The sequence below is a fragment of the Oncorhynchus mykiss genome, chromosome 25 (genome assembly GCF_013265735.2).
Source record: "Oncorhynchus mykiss isolate Arlee chromosome 25, USDA_OmykA_1.1, whole genome shotgun sequence".
In the NCBI taxonomy this organism is placed as follows: Eukaryota; Metazoa; Chordata; class Actinopteri; order Salmoniformes; family Salmonidae; genus Oncorhynchus; species Oncorhynchus mykiss.
Genome location: NC_048589.1, coordinates 31601279 through 31618767, shown reverse-complemented (window position 1 = coordinate 31618767; position 17489 = coordinate 31601279). Strand labels below are relative to the sequence as shown.

The 17489-nt window shown below is 44.9% G+C and overlaps 1 protein-coding gene across 6 annotated transcripts in view; it reads right to left on the bottom strand.

The window, feature by feature from the left end:
- Positions 1-242: 242 nt before the first annotated feature.
- LOC110505797 (F-box only protein 34) overlaps positions 243-17489 on the bottom strand; it is a 28637-nt gene continuing 11390 nt past the window's right edge. For 5 of the 6 annotated variants that reach the window (XM_021585239.2, XM_021585243.2, XM_036963032.1 and 2 more), the window contains exons 2-3: positions 11103-11332; positions 243-4352 (exon numbers count right to left, since the gene is read on the bottom strand). In XM_021585239.2, coding sequence (XP_021440914.2) covers positions 1697-4352; positions 11103-11209 — 2763 coding nt within the window. In that variant the 5' untranslated portion in view covers positions 11210-11332 and the 3' untranslated portion in view covers positions 243-1696. Of the gene's footprint in view, positions 4353-6427; positions 7731-11102; positions 11333-17489 lie in introns of those variants that run through there. The other variant, XR_002470872.2, reaches the window with a different exon arrangement.

The following is a 17489-nucleotide window of genomic DNA, read 5'->3' as shown; positions in this document are numbered from 1 at the left end:
TGTGCTCTTTTCCAACACACCTGGACCCTAACCAATTCCCCTCGCCCCAGTGAAAGGCAAGCATACCAACCAGCTCTACAGTACAGACCTTAAGTTGTGAAGAACACAACATTGACAATTGAATGTTATTGAATGACCTCAAGATGTGATAAATGGAAAGGAGTGACATGTATGGCTGGAGTCCCTCCATATATTCATAAAGTCAATACTCACTAAAGAAAAATAATGAAAAAGGTAGGGTATGACAGTTAAAACCTCTGAATTAATGCGCTTTATTGGAAGTAAAATGCATTTACAGAGAATACAGCAGGAATATACAACAAAGTAAAAAAAATATATCTGGGAGCAAACTACTTTTAGAGACCATTATTTTTCCCATTTGTCATCAATCCTGATTCTTTTTCTTTTAGATCATGTCCAGTTAAAGTCATTGTAAAGAACAGAAACACTGAGGTGACATTTCCCATGTTTCCCTTCAAGAAGTTATAGCATTATAAAAAGAGGGATATTAATAACAAACTCGTCCCAAATGGCACTCTTTTTCCCTATATAATAACGCACTACTTTCGACCAGAGCCTTATGGGCCCTAGTCAAAAGTAGTGCATTATATAGGGAAGTGTGTGCCATTTCCAACACACATAAAAAAAAATGTTAGAGGAAAAAAAACTGCGAGCTGTAATAAGCATATGGGTTACAGACTGGGTTATACATCTGGGACCCACTGCAAAAAAAACACCCAATAATAATTCAGCAATATACACATGACAGGGTAAATACCTTTCTTTTTACCAAACTGAAGCTAATAAATGCATTCAAGTCAAGTCATAGATACTCGTGCTGCTCGTCACTCTTATTCTCCCTGTTTTTGATATAGGACTCTGTAGCACTATGTACAATGTAAACACAACCGGCACAGAACAAACTAGTTTCAATCAGATCCAAAACCAACAACAAAGCCTCTCTGACCCGGAGCCTGATATAGTGGAGTGGGGATATAGATTCCATTACCCAAATGGCGCCCTATTCCCTATATAGTGCACTACCTTTGACCAGAGCCCTGTGGGTGCCTTATATAGGGAATAGAGTGCCATTTGGGAAGCAACCGGGATATGGAATAGGGTTGATTCATATTTTGCATAAACCGAGGTCCTGCAGCCATGTATGTATTCACTTAGACAACATAACACACACTGAGTAAATCACTTGTGGGTGGGATACACTGCATAACATTGATAGGCTTTACCTTGACTAAAGTATCTATTCCAATGTAACGGTCGGTTGATGCATAAGGAAAGAGCTATGGTAAGGAGGGACACATTAAGCATCAACACTGAAGACAAATACTCATTAAAGCTCTTCTCTTCAACACACACTTATCAGAACCAGAGTTTATGCTTCAACCCAAAACATTGAAGCAAGTAAATAGAATACCCTGACAGAATCCTTTGAGGATTGAGAATTCTGACCACGGTTAAAGTGCTCACAATCTCAGAGGACCTGAGGGGTCAGAGGTTAGGGGTCAGGAGGGGGAAGTGGTAAAGGAAGAGATCCAGCGATTCCTCATCAGTATCAGCAACATGATTTCCCTCAAACTCCCCACAAATAAATGCACATATGGCAACAGACAGACATCAGCCCTAAGAAGAAAGGAAGTGCACAGAAGTCAAGTCAGTTCTCCTCCCATTGTCTGTACCACTACTCCTCAGAGACCTTCCTGGGTTTCTTATAGATTGGCATGTTGATACTATGGAAGGCGGGCACCCAGCGGTTGTCATGGAGACCGACGTTGCAGCCGGGCGTGTCTTTGTGGGAGCCATGGCAACACATCCAGTACCCGGGGCCGTAGGGTAGCGCCTGGCAGTAGGGCTTGTGGTGCCAGCGGCAGAGGGACACGTCTCCGCGCCCATTCCGCTTTTTACACTGCTTGCAGGGATCGTCTTTGTAGCGGGGGTCGCACACCCAGCGGGAGTCCGCGGGGCGCACGCCGTAGCTCTCCATGATGAACTTGAAATAGTGGCAGGTGCACTTGAGCGCAGCCAGGCTCTCTGTGGGCAGCAGGCAGAAGATCTTGATGATGATGTGGTGAGGCAGGAAGGACATGTACTGCTGGGGTTCCAGAAGCAGCTGGATTTTAAAGCGCATCTCCAGGAACTCGTGAGACACCATGCGGCGCAGGGGGAAAGGCATTGTCTCACACCGGCTAACATCACTCCCCTCTCCCTCACTCACCGCCTCGTCCTCCTCTTTGGCCCAGTTCTCACTGTGCGATATGGGTTCAGGGAGTAGAGAAGTGATAGAAGGGTCACAGGGCTGAATCTTGGAGGGTTCTGCTGAGTCTCTGGTGGGTTTAGGGCTGGATTCCATTTCCTGGGGGGTGTGTGTGTGGGTGGGAGTATTGACTGTGTGTGGGAGTGTGTGTTCAAGTACCACCTGTGAGGGCAGAGTGTGTGAGAAGAACAGCATGCCTGGGAGGGGCTCCGCACACTGTAGTTTACTACTGCTCTCTGTACTGCTGGACCTGGCCTGCTCTGACAGGAGCTGGAAGTGCAGGTTCTGCCCAGACTCTACAGCCCTGTTCTTCTTCTGCTGCCCCGGGCCCTGGGCCTCACAGCGCTCCTCTGGCTCTCTGACGACAGAGGCGCCACACCCAGAGTCCATGCTGCGAGACGGAGAGGCTGAGTCAGAGGTGCTGGAAGCCAACTGGGCAGCTTCACGGCAGCTGCTGGGAGCTAGTTTGTCCGTGTGGCTGGTGTTTGCAGAGGGATAGCCAGCAGAGGGATAGCCAGCAGAGGGATAGCCAGCAGAGGGATAGCCAGCAGAGGGATAGCCAGCAGAGGGATAGCCAGCAGAGGGATAGCCAGCAGAGGGATAGCCAGCAGAGGGATAGCCAGCAGAGGGATAGCCAGCAGAGGGATAGCCAGCAGAGGGATAGCCAGCAGAGGGACTAACGTGGCGGTGCGGCACCCTGGTCGTCTCCTCTAGTCCATGGTGGGGCCCAGTGGGAGACTGAGGTGGTGGTGGCTGGGCTGAGATGGAGAAGGCATCTGCTCCTGCCAGCAGCACCCGGCCCACCCTCCTCCGCAGGCTGTTGTTGCGCGAGAGGCTGTTGTTGCGTGAGAGGTTGTTGCGCGTGAGGCTGTTGCGTGAGAGCTCTCCCCCAGATCTGGACCCTTCCCTTCTAACACTCTGGTGCTTCAGGCACTCTGACTCCAGCTTGGCCACCATGTCTGACACCTTTACACATTCTGCCTCATCGGTCCCCTGGGGGTTCTGGTCTGGGGCTCTGGGCTGCTGAGGCTCCAGGGTCAGTGACAGCCCCCTGGTTAAGGTAATGCTTGTGGAGCTCCGCAGAGACACAGGCTTAGAGTCCACCTGCTTGTCGCTGGCTCTCTGCTCCAAGAAGGCCACCAACTCCACCACAGAGAGAGCCTTGTCAGTCCCACTCACCTCCTCACCCTCTACCCTACACACCTGCTCCCCATCCACCCGTACAACCACCTCCCCACACTCAGGCACTCTGGGGCTCTCTCTGAGGCAGAGGGTCACCTCTACAGGGCTGTTCTCAGTGGGGCTCAGTGTCTCCAGGGCTCCGGATGACTGTCTCTCTCGGTCCTGGTGGTGCCCCTGAGACCCTGACCTCCTCCTGCGCTTGGCCACAGATCCACCCTCGTCCTCCCAGCAGCTCTTCATCTTCACAGACACGGTCCTCACCGGGCTGCTGCTCACCAAGTCCTCACCGGCCTCTCCATCGCCACCGTTCACCAGGCTTCCACGGCACTGGGGCGAGGCGAAGATGGCGATCTTCTCCTTGGTGTTGCCAGGCTTGATGACAGCCCAGATTTCCAGCGGTCCCTCTCTGTCCTCCCCTTCATAAGAGATTCTTAAGGAGGCCCCCTGGTTCTCAGAGCCTGTAGAAGAGGTGGTGCAGGTAGAGAGTAGCAGGGAGGGGGGGGTGTTGCAGGAGGTGGTCTTGGAGGTTTTACTCTGGGCCCAGGTGGCACTACTGTGGAATACATCCCCCTCGGACTCACTCAGCCTCGAGGTCTGCAGTCCACTGTCGCCGTGGTTATTATTACTGTTGTTGAGGTGGTTGGAGCCACTGTTGTCATTACTACAGCACTGCAGGGTGTTGGTGGATATGACACTGAGGGGGTAGCAGGCCGTACCCTGGCCTAGCCCGTTGCTTATCGGACCAATCAGGGCCACTGCTGGGCGCACCCCCCACACTGTCCTCTGTGACAGGACCCCCTGCTGGCTCACATGAAGGCCTCTCTGGCTGTCTTGACTGGACTCCAGGTAGATCTCTTTCTTCTGCAGTTTGGGGTGTTGCTTGAGATGCATGGCTGCAACCCTGGAACAGAAGGAAATGAATGAGTTACTGTGTTGCATGTGATGTGACCGTCTGACCAGGGGCCCGTTCAGGAAGATACAATGTCAGAGAATATTCATAGAAGGCAGAATAGCTATTTAAGTCAGCTCCAGTGATTATATTTGTATCTGACACATTCTGAACATTTTACTCTTGGCACGGAGATGCAGAAGGAGAGGAGATGAGGCCAGGAGGAGAACGTTTGCCGTGCCTGTGCCTAACAACCCCCCCGGCAAAACCTCCCTCATGAAAACACTAACAGTGGAAAAGTGTTGGGCTTGCCTTGAAGACTACTGTAGCTAGCCAGCCTACTTTAGATTGGCGTAAGATGCTCTCACTGCAATGGAAGTTAATAGGAATACAACTCTTAGATGGTGAAAACGTCTATCATACATGTCAGATTTCTATACTGGCCGATTTTATAACATGGGAAATGTTCCCTAGAATGAGCCATTGATGATATTGTTGCAATATTCCTAAGAGAAGTTTGTAATTTAACAGAGGGTCTAACACATTTCTCCTATTTGTCTGCCTCTTCAGTCCAGGGTGCATTGCATGGTGCAATTACAAATGTCAGACTCCACTGTGTGGTAACTCGATCTGCAGGTTGACCATGGTGAGATTGTAGAATCCTAAACTGATAGTGTAGTTTGTTAAGGCGATTTTACAGCTAACTAGCTACAGTTGAAGTCTGAAGTTTACATACACTTATATTGGAGACAAAAACTTGTTTTTCAACACTCCACACATTTCTTGTTAACAAACTCTAGTTTTGGCAAGTTGGTTAGGACATCTACTTTGTGAATGACAAGTAATTTTTCCAACAATTGTTTACAGACAGATTATTTCACTATCACAATTCCAGTGGGTCAGAAGTTTACATACACTAAGTTGATTGTGACTTTAAACAGCTTGGAGAATTCCAGAAAATGATGTAATGGCTTTAGAAGCTTCTGACATCATTTGAGTCAATTGGAGGTGTACCTGTGGATGTATTTCAAGGCGTACCTTCAAACTCAGTGCCTCTTTGCTTGACATCATGGGAAAAATCTAAAGAAAATCAGCCAAGACCTCAAAAGAAAAATTGTAGACCAAGTCTGGCTCATCCTTGGGAGCAATTTGCAAACGCCTGAAGGTACCACGTTCATCTGCACAAACAATAGAACAGAAGTATAAACACCATGGGACTACGCAACCGTCATACCGCTCAGGAAGGAGAAGCGTTCTGTCTCCTAGAGATGAACGTACTTTGGTGCGAAAAGTGCAAATCAATCCCAGAACAGCAAAGGGCCTTGAAGATGCTGGAGGAAACGGGTACAAAAGTATCTATATCCACAGTAAAACAAGTCCTATATCGACATTTCCTTGCTGAGCGGCCTTTCAGGTTGAAGCCACTGCTCCAAAACCGCTATAAAAAAGACAGACTATGCTTTGCAACTGCACATGGGGACAAAGATCGTACTGTCTGGAGGAAAAAGGGGTAGGATTGCAAGCAAGAGAACACCATTCCAACCGTGAAGTACGGGGGTGGCAGCATCACGTTGTGGGGGTGCTTTGCTGCAGGAGGGACTGGTGCACTTCACAAAATAGACGGCATCATGAGGGAAGGAAAATGATGTGGAAATACTGAAGCAACATCTCAAGACATCAGTCAGGAAGTTAAAGCTTGGTCGCAAATGGGTCTTCCAAATGGACAATGACCCCAAGCATACTTTCAAAGTTGTGGCAAAATGGCTTCAGGACAACAAAGTCAAAGTATTAGAGTGGCCATCACAAAGCCCTGACCATAGAAAATTTGTGGGCAGAACTGAAAATGCGTGTGTGAGCAAGGAGGCCTACAAAACTGACTCAGTTACACCAGCTCTGTCAGGAGGAATGGGCCCGAAATGGCTACCCGAAATGTTTGACCAAAGTTAAACAATTGAAAGGCAATGCTACCAAATACTTCTGACCCATTGGGAATGTGATGAAAGAAATAAAAGCTGAAATAAATAATTCTCTACTATTATTCTGACATTTCACCTTCTCAAAATAAAGTGGTGATCCTAACTGACCTAAGACAGGGAATTTTTACTAGGATTAAAATGTCAGGGATTGTGAAAAACTGAGTTTAAATGCATTTGGCTAAGGTGTATGTAAACTTCCGACTTCAACTGTACTTCACATGCTTATATTAACTTTGGTAAAGAGAGCATTGTGGGTGTTGCTTTTCATGTTGCTATCAACATTATGACAATGAAAATGTTAAGAAAAAACATTGTTCTCACATAGTGTTATGTAACACTAAATTATAGTAATGGGTGATTTTGGGTGGATTCTTCCTTCCTTTAATGCAGCCTGTTTCCTAAGCTTATCTATGAGAGATCTTTCATCCTAATGATAAGACAGGAAGAAGGAGCAGAGCCCCATGCCTTGGAATGGATAGCTCAGAACCAGGTGACCCTCTTGTTCACACTGCAGACAGTTTTAGTCCCAAATGGAACCATATTCCCTACATAGGGCTCTGGTCAGAAGTAGTGCACCATGGGTCCTGGTCAAAAGTAGTGCACTAAATAGGGAATAGGGTGCTATTTGGGACACATTAAGTGTCTTGGTCATGGAACAGCGTGTCACACTAAACCTAGACTGCTGTTCCCCCAGCCCATCCTCCCTCTGCTCTGACACAATGGGTGCAGAGCCTTCAAGTCAAGACACAGCTGGGCCCTAAAACAGGCCCTCTCAGCTGACCTAGCCTCCGATACACCCCTAACACACACACTAAATTCAAGGGCTTTATTGGCATGGGAAACATATGTTAACGTTGCCAAAGCAAGTCTCTCTCTCTCTGTCACAGACACACAGGACATGACTTCAAGCAGCCACAGTGGGACAGGACAGACAGACAGCAGACAGGCCCTAGTCCTCACAGCCTTACAGGCACAAGTGCATATAAGGCATTCTTCACTGCAGCCCTGGAACTCTGATAATGGGGGACAGAAAGGAGGGGAGGTGGGGCACATCACGTGACCAATTCAGGGATGGCATGCAGGGGTGGGGGAGGTGTTAGAGGGCAACGAGGTGACAGCAAAGGCACTGGCTGCTTCTGAAAACGGCACCCTATTCCCTATATAGTGCACTAATCTTGACCAGGGCCCATAAGGTACATAGGGAATCAGCTGCCATTTGGGATGCACACTGCTTTCTAGGGGTGGGGTTGGGTTGGCTTCATCTACTCATTGGCTAGCCGGTGAGTGTGTAAAGCAGTGTGTCAAGGAAAGAAAAATTGCAGCCCGTTGTTGTGTGTCCTTGAAAGGCCTGCAGTAGCCCTCGTCACTCTCCTCTCCTTTCTTCTCTCCCACCAGTCCCAGTGTTCTCACTGCTCTATGGAAACCGACAGAAGGAATTCATGTGTCAGGTCAGTATCACGTTGTGTGTGTGTGTGTGTATACACACGGGCAGTCACAGCAACAAGTTAAGAGTGGCACCAACATCAACATGGCTCATATATCTCCATGGCAGCAACTACACTAAGACTTGCACTACTGGCACAATACTCCAACTTTCACTTCCTGGTTTCAATGAAGACACTGCCTTGGCAGCACTTAAGCAGGCAGGAGGCTCAGCTTTCAAGCCAGGGCAAAGATTGTGTTCTTCATTAACCCAGATAAACCAGACTAATTCACCATGTCCCAACAGTCTGTTTCTGCCATTGTCATGACAACTCCTTGTTATTCATTGTCATGGCAAACAGGGGGTGTGTATGCCTGGAGAGGAGCAAACTCAGGAGTGTATTATTCAGTGAGGTGAAACATTCAGAAACCTTGCAAATAGAAATGTAAGGAATAGAGATACTGAAATGACTCCCTATTCTAGATGACAGAATTGTGTGTTCTACACAATATACTTCCATGTGAATGTTTTGTAACGTTGTAGTTGCACCCTCCTAAACAGGCCCCTGGTCTGGCTCGCCAAGTTTTACTGTTGCTTATTATTACACAACCTGGCCAGGAGAGACACTTCCCCTTCCCAGCAGTGTTCAGACCCTACAGAGGCCGTGCCTCAAATGGCACCCTATTCTCTATATAGGGGTCTTGTCAAAATGAATGCACTATATAGGGACTAGGTGCCATTTGGGGGACTCCCCCTAGACATTTCTCAATTACTTGGACTGTGCCTAAAACATCAGCGCTAATGGCAATTTGAGGGAAAAGTCTAACGTAGCGTTAGGTAAAAAGAAAACAAGCGGTCTGAAGTGAAAAGCACAACAGAACTGGCCCTGGGTAGACTGGGGGGTGAGTCATGGGCTCTGATGGGGTGAGCTCATGGATGAACTCAGCGAAAGAGAGCAGCTTCAATTTAACAACCTTTTTTCACTCTCTCTCCTTCCCTCTTTCAAGAGTCCATGACTTCTTCGGCATGGGGCGCTGCCAGGGAACTGATCCAACTTCAAATGTATGAAGTCACATGAGGGTCTATGTCCCAAATGGCACCATTCTCCCCATGTAGTGCACTACTTTTGACCAGAGACCTATGGGACCTGGTCAAATGTAGTGCACTATATACGGAATAGGGTACATTTGGGACAAACCCGAGCAATCAGTCTGAGGCTCTGCCTGCTGCAATTATGGTGTAACATCACATCATGTTCTTCCTGAGGCGAGGCAGGGAGCTAGTGGGCTTCAGACCTGGGTTCAAATACTACTCTTGGGCTGAGGCAGCCTGAAGCACAGCACAGGCCTGTGTCAAAGACATGGGTCGTCATTTACATACGAGGTAAACAATATACTTTTCTGGCTAGGTAAACAAACCCCAAACAAATAAAGCTGTACGATTGACAAAATATCTCATTTCTATTTTTTGGCCCAGATACTGCAATTATGAATTGGGTGACATCGCAATTCCATCAGACATGGATAAAACAAGTGTCAGGGCAGAGATCATCACTTCTGACATGAATGAATACATTCTGTGCTAAATTAATACAAAGCCAAATTAAACAAATCCTTTCCAACATCATTATTGGCTACAGATAAGATGACACCTACATCCCCAAACATGTTGTTTGGAGGTACACCACTAAAAATCTGAAAATATATTTAACATGATCAAAGTAGTGTGTTATAAGCACAGCAATTATTAATTGATGAATAACATGAGTTCTTAATTCCTATTTTACCATTATGAGTTCTGAAATAACCTAATAATTATTTATTCAGGCACCCATAGGCTGCAGATGGAATAGGAAGCTTATGAATGTGTAATTATGTACAAATAAACTCAATCATTATAATTAAAATGATAAAAGTCAAAGTGCCAAAAACATGAGTCTTGTCCAGTCATTCAATGTGACATGTTTCAACTTCTCCCTTAAATTTTGTTATAGTGTTGGAATGGCGACTTGGGAGAAACATGTGCGAGAAGGAATCTTGCATCTCCTGTCCAGCTTGTTTATCATCTTCCTGAAGCCGTCTTTGCTGGCTGTCAATAGGAAACATGTCTTTGGCTATGTGATAGGCTCAGTGATTTCTATGCATCTACGGGATGTTTTTCGTAGAGAGTTAACACTTCAAAATGCATTGGCAATCAATGCCTGTTTAACGCAGGTGGCTAGTTGTGGCTGATGGGCTTTGCTGCTATTGGGCACTTGTTTTAACCATGCAATTGAGGTAAATTAGGGGATGGTTATACTTTAAAATTATTGACTACATTTGTCGTATTGCCTCGTCACCACAACCGGGGCACTTTTTTGCACAAAACATGCATTTGTTTGACATCGGTGTGCCTGTAGCAGAAATACTGTCATACCACTGAAGACGCGCCATACTGAAGTTCTCGTTAGCACGCATGTTTTCCACGACAAACTGAGGTAAAGACAGAAGTGAAAACCCAGACACGGGGCTATAAAGCTGAATCCGTTTAGAACGTTTTCACACCACCAAATATGGTAGTGAGAGGAAGTCCAGTCGCAGGTAGTGGGAGAGGATGGAACTAGGTGAAACTGGGCCGTCATTCTGCAAATGTTATTATCTGTGAAACATCTGATCTCAATCATTTTTTCTGTTCCCAAAACTAGAATCTGTTACAAACACAGTGCACTGTTTTATAGACTTGACACTTTGCCAAAGTTATTATTATTATTGTTATTATTTGTTAAAGGAGTGCAAAGTCTAATTGAGTTTGTGCACACTTCAGAGAGGCGCTCCCTAACAGAAATATAAAAATACATGCTACAACGCACCAATAAGATATCGCTAGCTTGTGCTTGGCCCACCTACTTGCTTGTTCTGCCCACTATGCTTCATTTGCTCCCACTGTAAACGCCACAGATGAACAATCTTGAGTTGGTTATAAATATCTTTGACTGTACTGTCTGTCTTTGGTAAAGGCCTTTCTCTCCTCACCAGCATCTAAGCGCACGCTTTAAGCGGGGACGCTTGTGATTGGTCAGCATCCACTATGTATGTAGAGTGAAAGGAGTCTAACGCATCTCCTTAGAGAACTAGATCTACAGTACCTCCATTAACAGAGTGTCAATGAAGAAAAATCTCATGTCAATATCGCAATGAATTCGATTAATCGTGCAGCCCTACAAATAAAGTATGAATTGTAGCCTTACTCGGCCATAAACTACTTTAAACATAAGGAGCCAGGTATGTCATTTGGGGGAGCTGTCCCTTTAACAATGCAGTAGGTAAGTAGAGTGGTGATTTGTGTGTGTGTGTGTGTGGGGGGGGGGGGGGGGGGGGGGGTTACCTCCAGGCTGACTGCAGCAGGTTGGGTGGTGGTGGTGGTTTCCTAGGTTCCCTGTGAGAGGCGGCAGTAGCGCTGCAGTAACTCATAGATTCACATCTCTCAGGCATTCCCTCCAGTCCAGTGAGACTGGTGTTGCAACGGACGATTCTCTCCCGTCTTCTCCCACAACCCCCTGGTCGTCTGCAGGCCACAATCTGAGGAGTTTACAGCTCAGGGTCCCACCCAACACACTGTAGGGAGACAGGTACAGGATGTCCAGTTTATTACACAGTTCAGTTTCAGACCACCTTGCCTAGGAAGGAACATGGCTGCGTGTTATGCCGACATAACGACAATTAAATTATCCAACAATCATAAGTGAATAACCCTGGCCTCCCAAGAACAATGATCTGAAGAACTGCCAAAGTCAATGAGCCCAGGGCCGATTCAGAAGCAAACACTTCATGACAGAACGCAGCCTGACAGATTGACAGACCAGTTGCAACAAGTAAATATACTAGCAAAATACACAAAAAAATATTGTTGTTCTACTGAATGAATGGCTTATGGGCAATTCCACAGTAACATAATTACAGACTCCGTAGTACTTTGTAAATTGTTCAAAGAAAATGTCCAAAACATTTACTGGAAGAACTGTGCAGATGCAAAGTTGGGTAACAGAATTAATGTCAAATCTCCCTCAGTTTACTTATGAGACCACGGTTTCCAAAAACTGTTAAAAAAAGGTGCACTATGCAGAAATTGCTCCGCCATTCCTGGTTGCAAAACTTCTAATAGTCTGCCTAAAACAAGCATAGAGAATGTAGATAATCATTGTACCATCTAAATCGGTGTGAAATATATTTTCAACAGCCAAAGATAGTATTTTCATCTGTTTGAAGCTGGTAAAAGTAAAAAAGCAGCATAAACCTAACTTAACAGGAAGCATAGAAATAAAGAACAGAACAGATCTACCACTTCTTAGACTTTCTTTCAGTGAGATTTACAGTTCTATAACTCAAATATCTATGTTAATCTGGTCTGGGTCGCCCAAAAAGTTACATATTGCAGCTTTAAACATCTACTCCGCAATAAGATTCAAAAGATATTTGCAGAAAGAATGAGGGATCAGTTAGGACATGACACCCTGAGTTAGTAAAAAAAACATGTTATTGAACTACAGTAGGTAGTGAATTTACATCTGGTAACGGAATTACATCTGTACTATATAGAAATTCATCATTATGGATAAGTATATCATTCTCGTCATGGTGATGTATCCTGAATAGGTACACAAAAATGGTAGAAATATGCAATATCCTTCTGTATGTTTGAGTATTATTCTAAACACGGGCTATTTTTCTAATTAGTTCCGCCCCCAAACAAGACAACATTTGGTTGGTCCTGACCAGACCAAATCAGAATCAGATGTCTATGTTTGGACATCACAGTAAACTGCATTGTTGGTTAAGGGCATGTAAGTAAACATTTCACTGTAAGGTCTACTACACCTGTTGTATTCAGTGCAAGTGACAAATAACATTTGATTTGTGTAAAGAACAGTAGATATATTCAGTAAAGTACATTACTGTACTCTACAGTACTCTAATTCTTTACTTCACTGTAATGTTCTGTGCGGTACTTCTCTACAATGCCAGTGGAAGGGAGGACAGTAGCAGCTGACCCAACTCTGGTTTGTGACTACTTTGATTTCCCATTGCAGTAATTCCATAACATTTGGTAACAGATTCACTTAATAATTCATAAACATAACAATTATCACACTAATTGGTAGGTCTACCTTTAATTGTTACTTCTGTGCACGTTCATTATCCTCCCTCATGCGGGAGAGAAATGTAAAAATATCAGAAAGATGTGGGTTTTTGGTAATGGAGTTACAAGGCACACGGCAAAGTTTCTTAAACTTACAGAAGGCAAATCATTTATCCAAAACTAAATATGTGTCGATATCAGTTGGAAGGGGTCTTCAACATTAATGTTTATGTATTTCTAATACCATTTATATATATTTACATACCATACATATACATCTTTAAAAAAAAAAGAAAAACCTTTAACTTTCATTTGACACGCTCCTATGAACTTCACATGTTGGAGCTCATGGCTCCTTTAGATTGAAATGCCCTTATTAAGTAATGCAAACCTGGCACTTCTAACAAAAACAGACAAAAGGAAAAAAAACAGATGCCTTTACATGGTTTACAAGGCATTTTTGTGGTTTAACCACCTTTGTATTGAATTCCCTCAAAACAACAAAGATGTGGCTGTGCATCAAATTATTTCCCCCCTTCAACATAAGTCAGAGATCAAACCAAAATGACAGTTTGTAATATTCATTAGCAGTCATTGACGACTTAAACACAGCAGCCTACATTTAGCCTGTCCTTGTAGTAAACTCTGTAGCTTTGTAAAGACAAAGCAAAAGTATTGAATCCAGTCCAAATGCTCATACAGTATAAATGAACTGAAGGCATGGGCATCAGTTCAAACTAAGCCAACATTGAAATGGAAACATGCTCACTCTAAGGTTGCATCCTAAATGGGATCCTATCTACTCTCTATTAGTACACTACTTTTGACCAGGGTCCATATGGCACTGGTCGAAAGTACTGCACTATACAGGGAATAGGGATGCCATTTGGGATATTCAATTAAGCCCTTCCCCCATTCTAATTCGTAGGCTGGGGAAAAACAAGCGCCCAGTTTGTTTTCAAAGAGATATGTCAGCCATGAAGACCAGATAAGCCTGAACAAAAGCTGCTTTGGGAACAGTGGAACAGTGACCAGCCAGGGGACTGAGGGGACAGAGGGGAGGGGAAACCTGCTCTGCTTACCATCCACTTGGCTAGCTAAAACACAAGACCATCAGTCACTGAGGGACATGCTTGCACCTCTTGTACACAATGATAATTAAGACTACTGGCCTCATTCCTTTATTTCAGTATTATCTTTTAGCCCAGCACAAGTATTTTCAGCACCAATGTGCATATCATATCAAATCACCCTCCTTTTCATCATGGACTACTGTCCCTGCCAGGGTGGCTGGATAAGGGTGGAAAACAAGTTAAATTCCTAAATGTTTGGTTACATTCGAGGGTCAGTACTGGACATGTGATCCTGCATGCTTGCACAATTGTATCTGTTGAGAACCCTGATAAAGAACTGATGTAGCCTAGCAAGCCTACAACATTTGCGTTCAATTAACAATAAAAACATGTCCAGCTAGCATGTTAAATCAATAACATCCACATATTTACACATGGGTGATGGATACGAGGCAGGCTGAGGAAACACCACTTTCAAGTTATGATTGATTAGACACTGGCCAATAGTAAGCAGAGAGTTAAGGCTATATAGACCAGAGGGAAAACAGAACACTGGTCCATTGAATGTTTTTCAGCACATCGAAGCAGAGAGAGGGGTCTGAGCTGGATACAGAAGAAAAAGTGCAACAAAACAAAAGTCTCTGTTGTCTGAAGGACGACAAACTAGGCTACTTCCACAGCGCGTTCCAGCAAAGTCTGCTAGAAAATGCATCTCTGTACAGTTGTGGACAAAAGTTGAGAATGACACAAATATTCATTTTCAAAGTTAGCTGCTTCAGTGTCTTTAGATATTTTTTCAGATACTACTATGGAATACTGAAGTATAATTACAAGCATTACATAAGTGTCAAAGGCTTTTATTGACAATTACATGAAGTTGATGCGAAGAGTCAATATTTGCAGTGTTGTCCATTCTTTTTCAAGACCTCTGCAATCCGCCCTGGCATGCTGTCAATTAACTTCTGGGCCACATCCTGACTGATGGCAACCCATTCTTGCATAATCAATGCTTGGAGTTTGTCAGAATTTGTGGGTTTTTGTTTGTCCACCCACCTCTTGAGGATTTACCACAAGTTCTCAATGGGATTAAAGTCTGGGGGGTTTCCTGGCCATGGACCCAAAATATCAATGTTCTGTTCCCCGAGCCACTTAGTTGTCACTTTTGCCTGGCAAGGTGTTCAATCATGCTGGAAAATGCATTGTTTGACACCAAACTATTCCTGGATGGTTGGGAGAAGTTGCTCTCGGAGGATGTGTTGGTACCATTCTTTATTCATGGCTGTGCTCTTAGGCAAAATTGTGAGTGAGCCCACTCCCTTGGCTGAGAAGTAAAGGGATGCTTTACTCTTGGTATGACACAGAACTGATGGTAGCGCTCACCTTGTCTTCTCCGGACAAGCTTTTTTCCGGATGCCTCAAACAATCGGAAAGGGGATTCAGAGAAAATGACTTTACCCCAGTCCTCAGCAGTCCAATCCCTGTACCTTCTGCAGAATATCAGTCTGTCCCTGATGTTTTTCCTGGAGAGAAGTGGCTTCTTTGCTGCACTTCTTGACACTAGGCCATCCTCAAAGTCTTCGCCTCACTGTGCGTGCAAATGCACTCACACCTGCCTGCTGCCATTCCTGAGCAAGCTCTGTACTGGTGGTGCCCCGACCCCGCAGCTGAATCAACTTTAGGAGACGGTCCTGGCGCTTGCGGGACTTTCTTGGGTGCCATGAAGCCTTCACAACAATTGAACCGCTCTCCTTGAAGTTCTTGATGATTCAATAAAAGGTTGATTTAGGTGCAATCTTATTGGCAGCAATATCCTTGCCTGTGAAGCCCTTTTTGTGCAAAGCAATGACGATGGCACGTGTTTCCTTGCAGGTAACCATGGTTGACAGAGGAAGAACAATGATTCCAAGCTTCCAGTCTGTTATTCAAACTCAATCAGCATGACAGAGTGATCTCCAGCCTTGTCCTCGTCAACACTCACACCTGTGTTAACGAGAGAATCACTGACATGTCAGCTGGTCCTTTTGTGGCAGGGCTGAAATGCAGTGGAAATGTTTTTGGGGGTTTCAGTTAATTTGCATGGCAAAGAGGGACTTTGCAATTCATCTGATCACTTCATAACAGTCTGGAGTATATGCAAATTGCCATCATACAAACCGAGGCAGCAGACTTGAAAATTAATATTTGTGTCATTCAAAACTTTGCCATGACTGTAGGGTGCAGGCCTACTATTGAGAAAACATTAAATGACCTCATTTTTCAGTCAGACACACAGAATCACTCGCCGTGCACAGACAAACAATTTAGGACAAAGGGTGGGGGGGACAAGCAGGAAATACAGAATTCTCAATTGTGGATTTCTGAAAACCAGGGATTTTATTGAAAGTTCCCAGACTGCAGTGCTAGGAGTCACTACAGAGTCACGACACACCCAGGCTGTGTCGCAGCCTGCAGCGAGTAGGAGACACGAGGCCGACACACAATTGGCCCAGTATCGCCTGGGTTAGGGGAGGGTTTGGACGGCTGATGTCCTTGTCCCACCTCACTCGAGCGACTACTTGTGGCGGGCCAGGCGCATGCATGCGGCCTTCAGTCGCCAGCTGTACGGCGTTTCCACCGACACATTGGTGTGGCTGGCTTCCGGGTTAAGCGAGCAGTGTGTCAAAAAGCAGTGCGGCTTGGCGGGGGTCGTGTTTCGGAGGACGCATGGTTCCCGACCTTCGCCTCTCCAGAGTACGTACGGGAGTTGCAGCGATGGGAAAAGACTAACTACTACTTGGATATCACGAAAAAGGGGTTAAAAAAAAAAGGTACCCAAAAAATTTGAGGTGAAAGGGAGACAGAGTAGGACTTTAAAGATCCAACGTTTTTAATTTTTACTGTTGAAAAGCGATCTCAAGTATAAATACAGTGAAGTACACACACTAAGGGAAACAAATATATTTTAAACAAACTAGTGTTTAGACAACTGCAAACTTCAAGGAATTGGTCTGATAGGAAGTCGTGATGTCATCGGAAAGGCCAGCTCCCACCACTTGTGCCATGTCATGAATTTCCCTGAACCACCCATTTTGTTGTGTAAATCAGCTGTTAAATGAGGCGAGAAAGAGACTGAGTGAGTGACATTAAGTTCACCACCTCCCATTAAACTGATTGGCTTAAAATGACAGGTTTTTGAGGAAGTAAACCGCTGCTGCTTGTGGAGGTGCTAAAGGTTATTGCACATGACATGATTATACTCGTCTTGCAAATACACTTTTAGCCCAAACTTTGTACTTAGGACTGGCCTGTGATTAACAAGTCAATTGTCTGCGAGAGGAGCTGATGGATTCAAAGGCTGTTTTTGCCTTGACGGAAGTCGGCTTTTCAAAAAGTGTTACAGCAGTTTGCTAATTTGTAGTTAAACTTTTCATACGGTGCAGTCCCCACAACGTGTTGGATGATGAAGACCAATGAGCTAATTGACAAAGCTTCTTGTCGAACAACATTCTGAATTGTGATTGTTGTATAATAAATGATTCTGTTGAGCATTGCTCTTGCTGCGTATTCATATGGTTGTACTCTA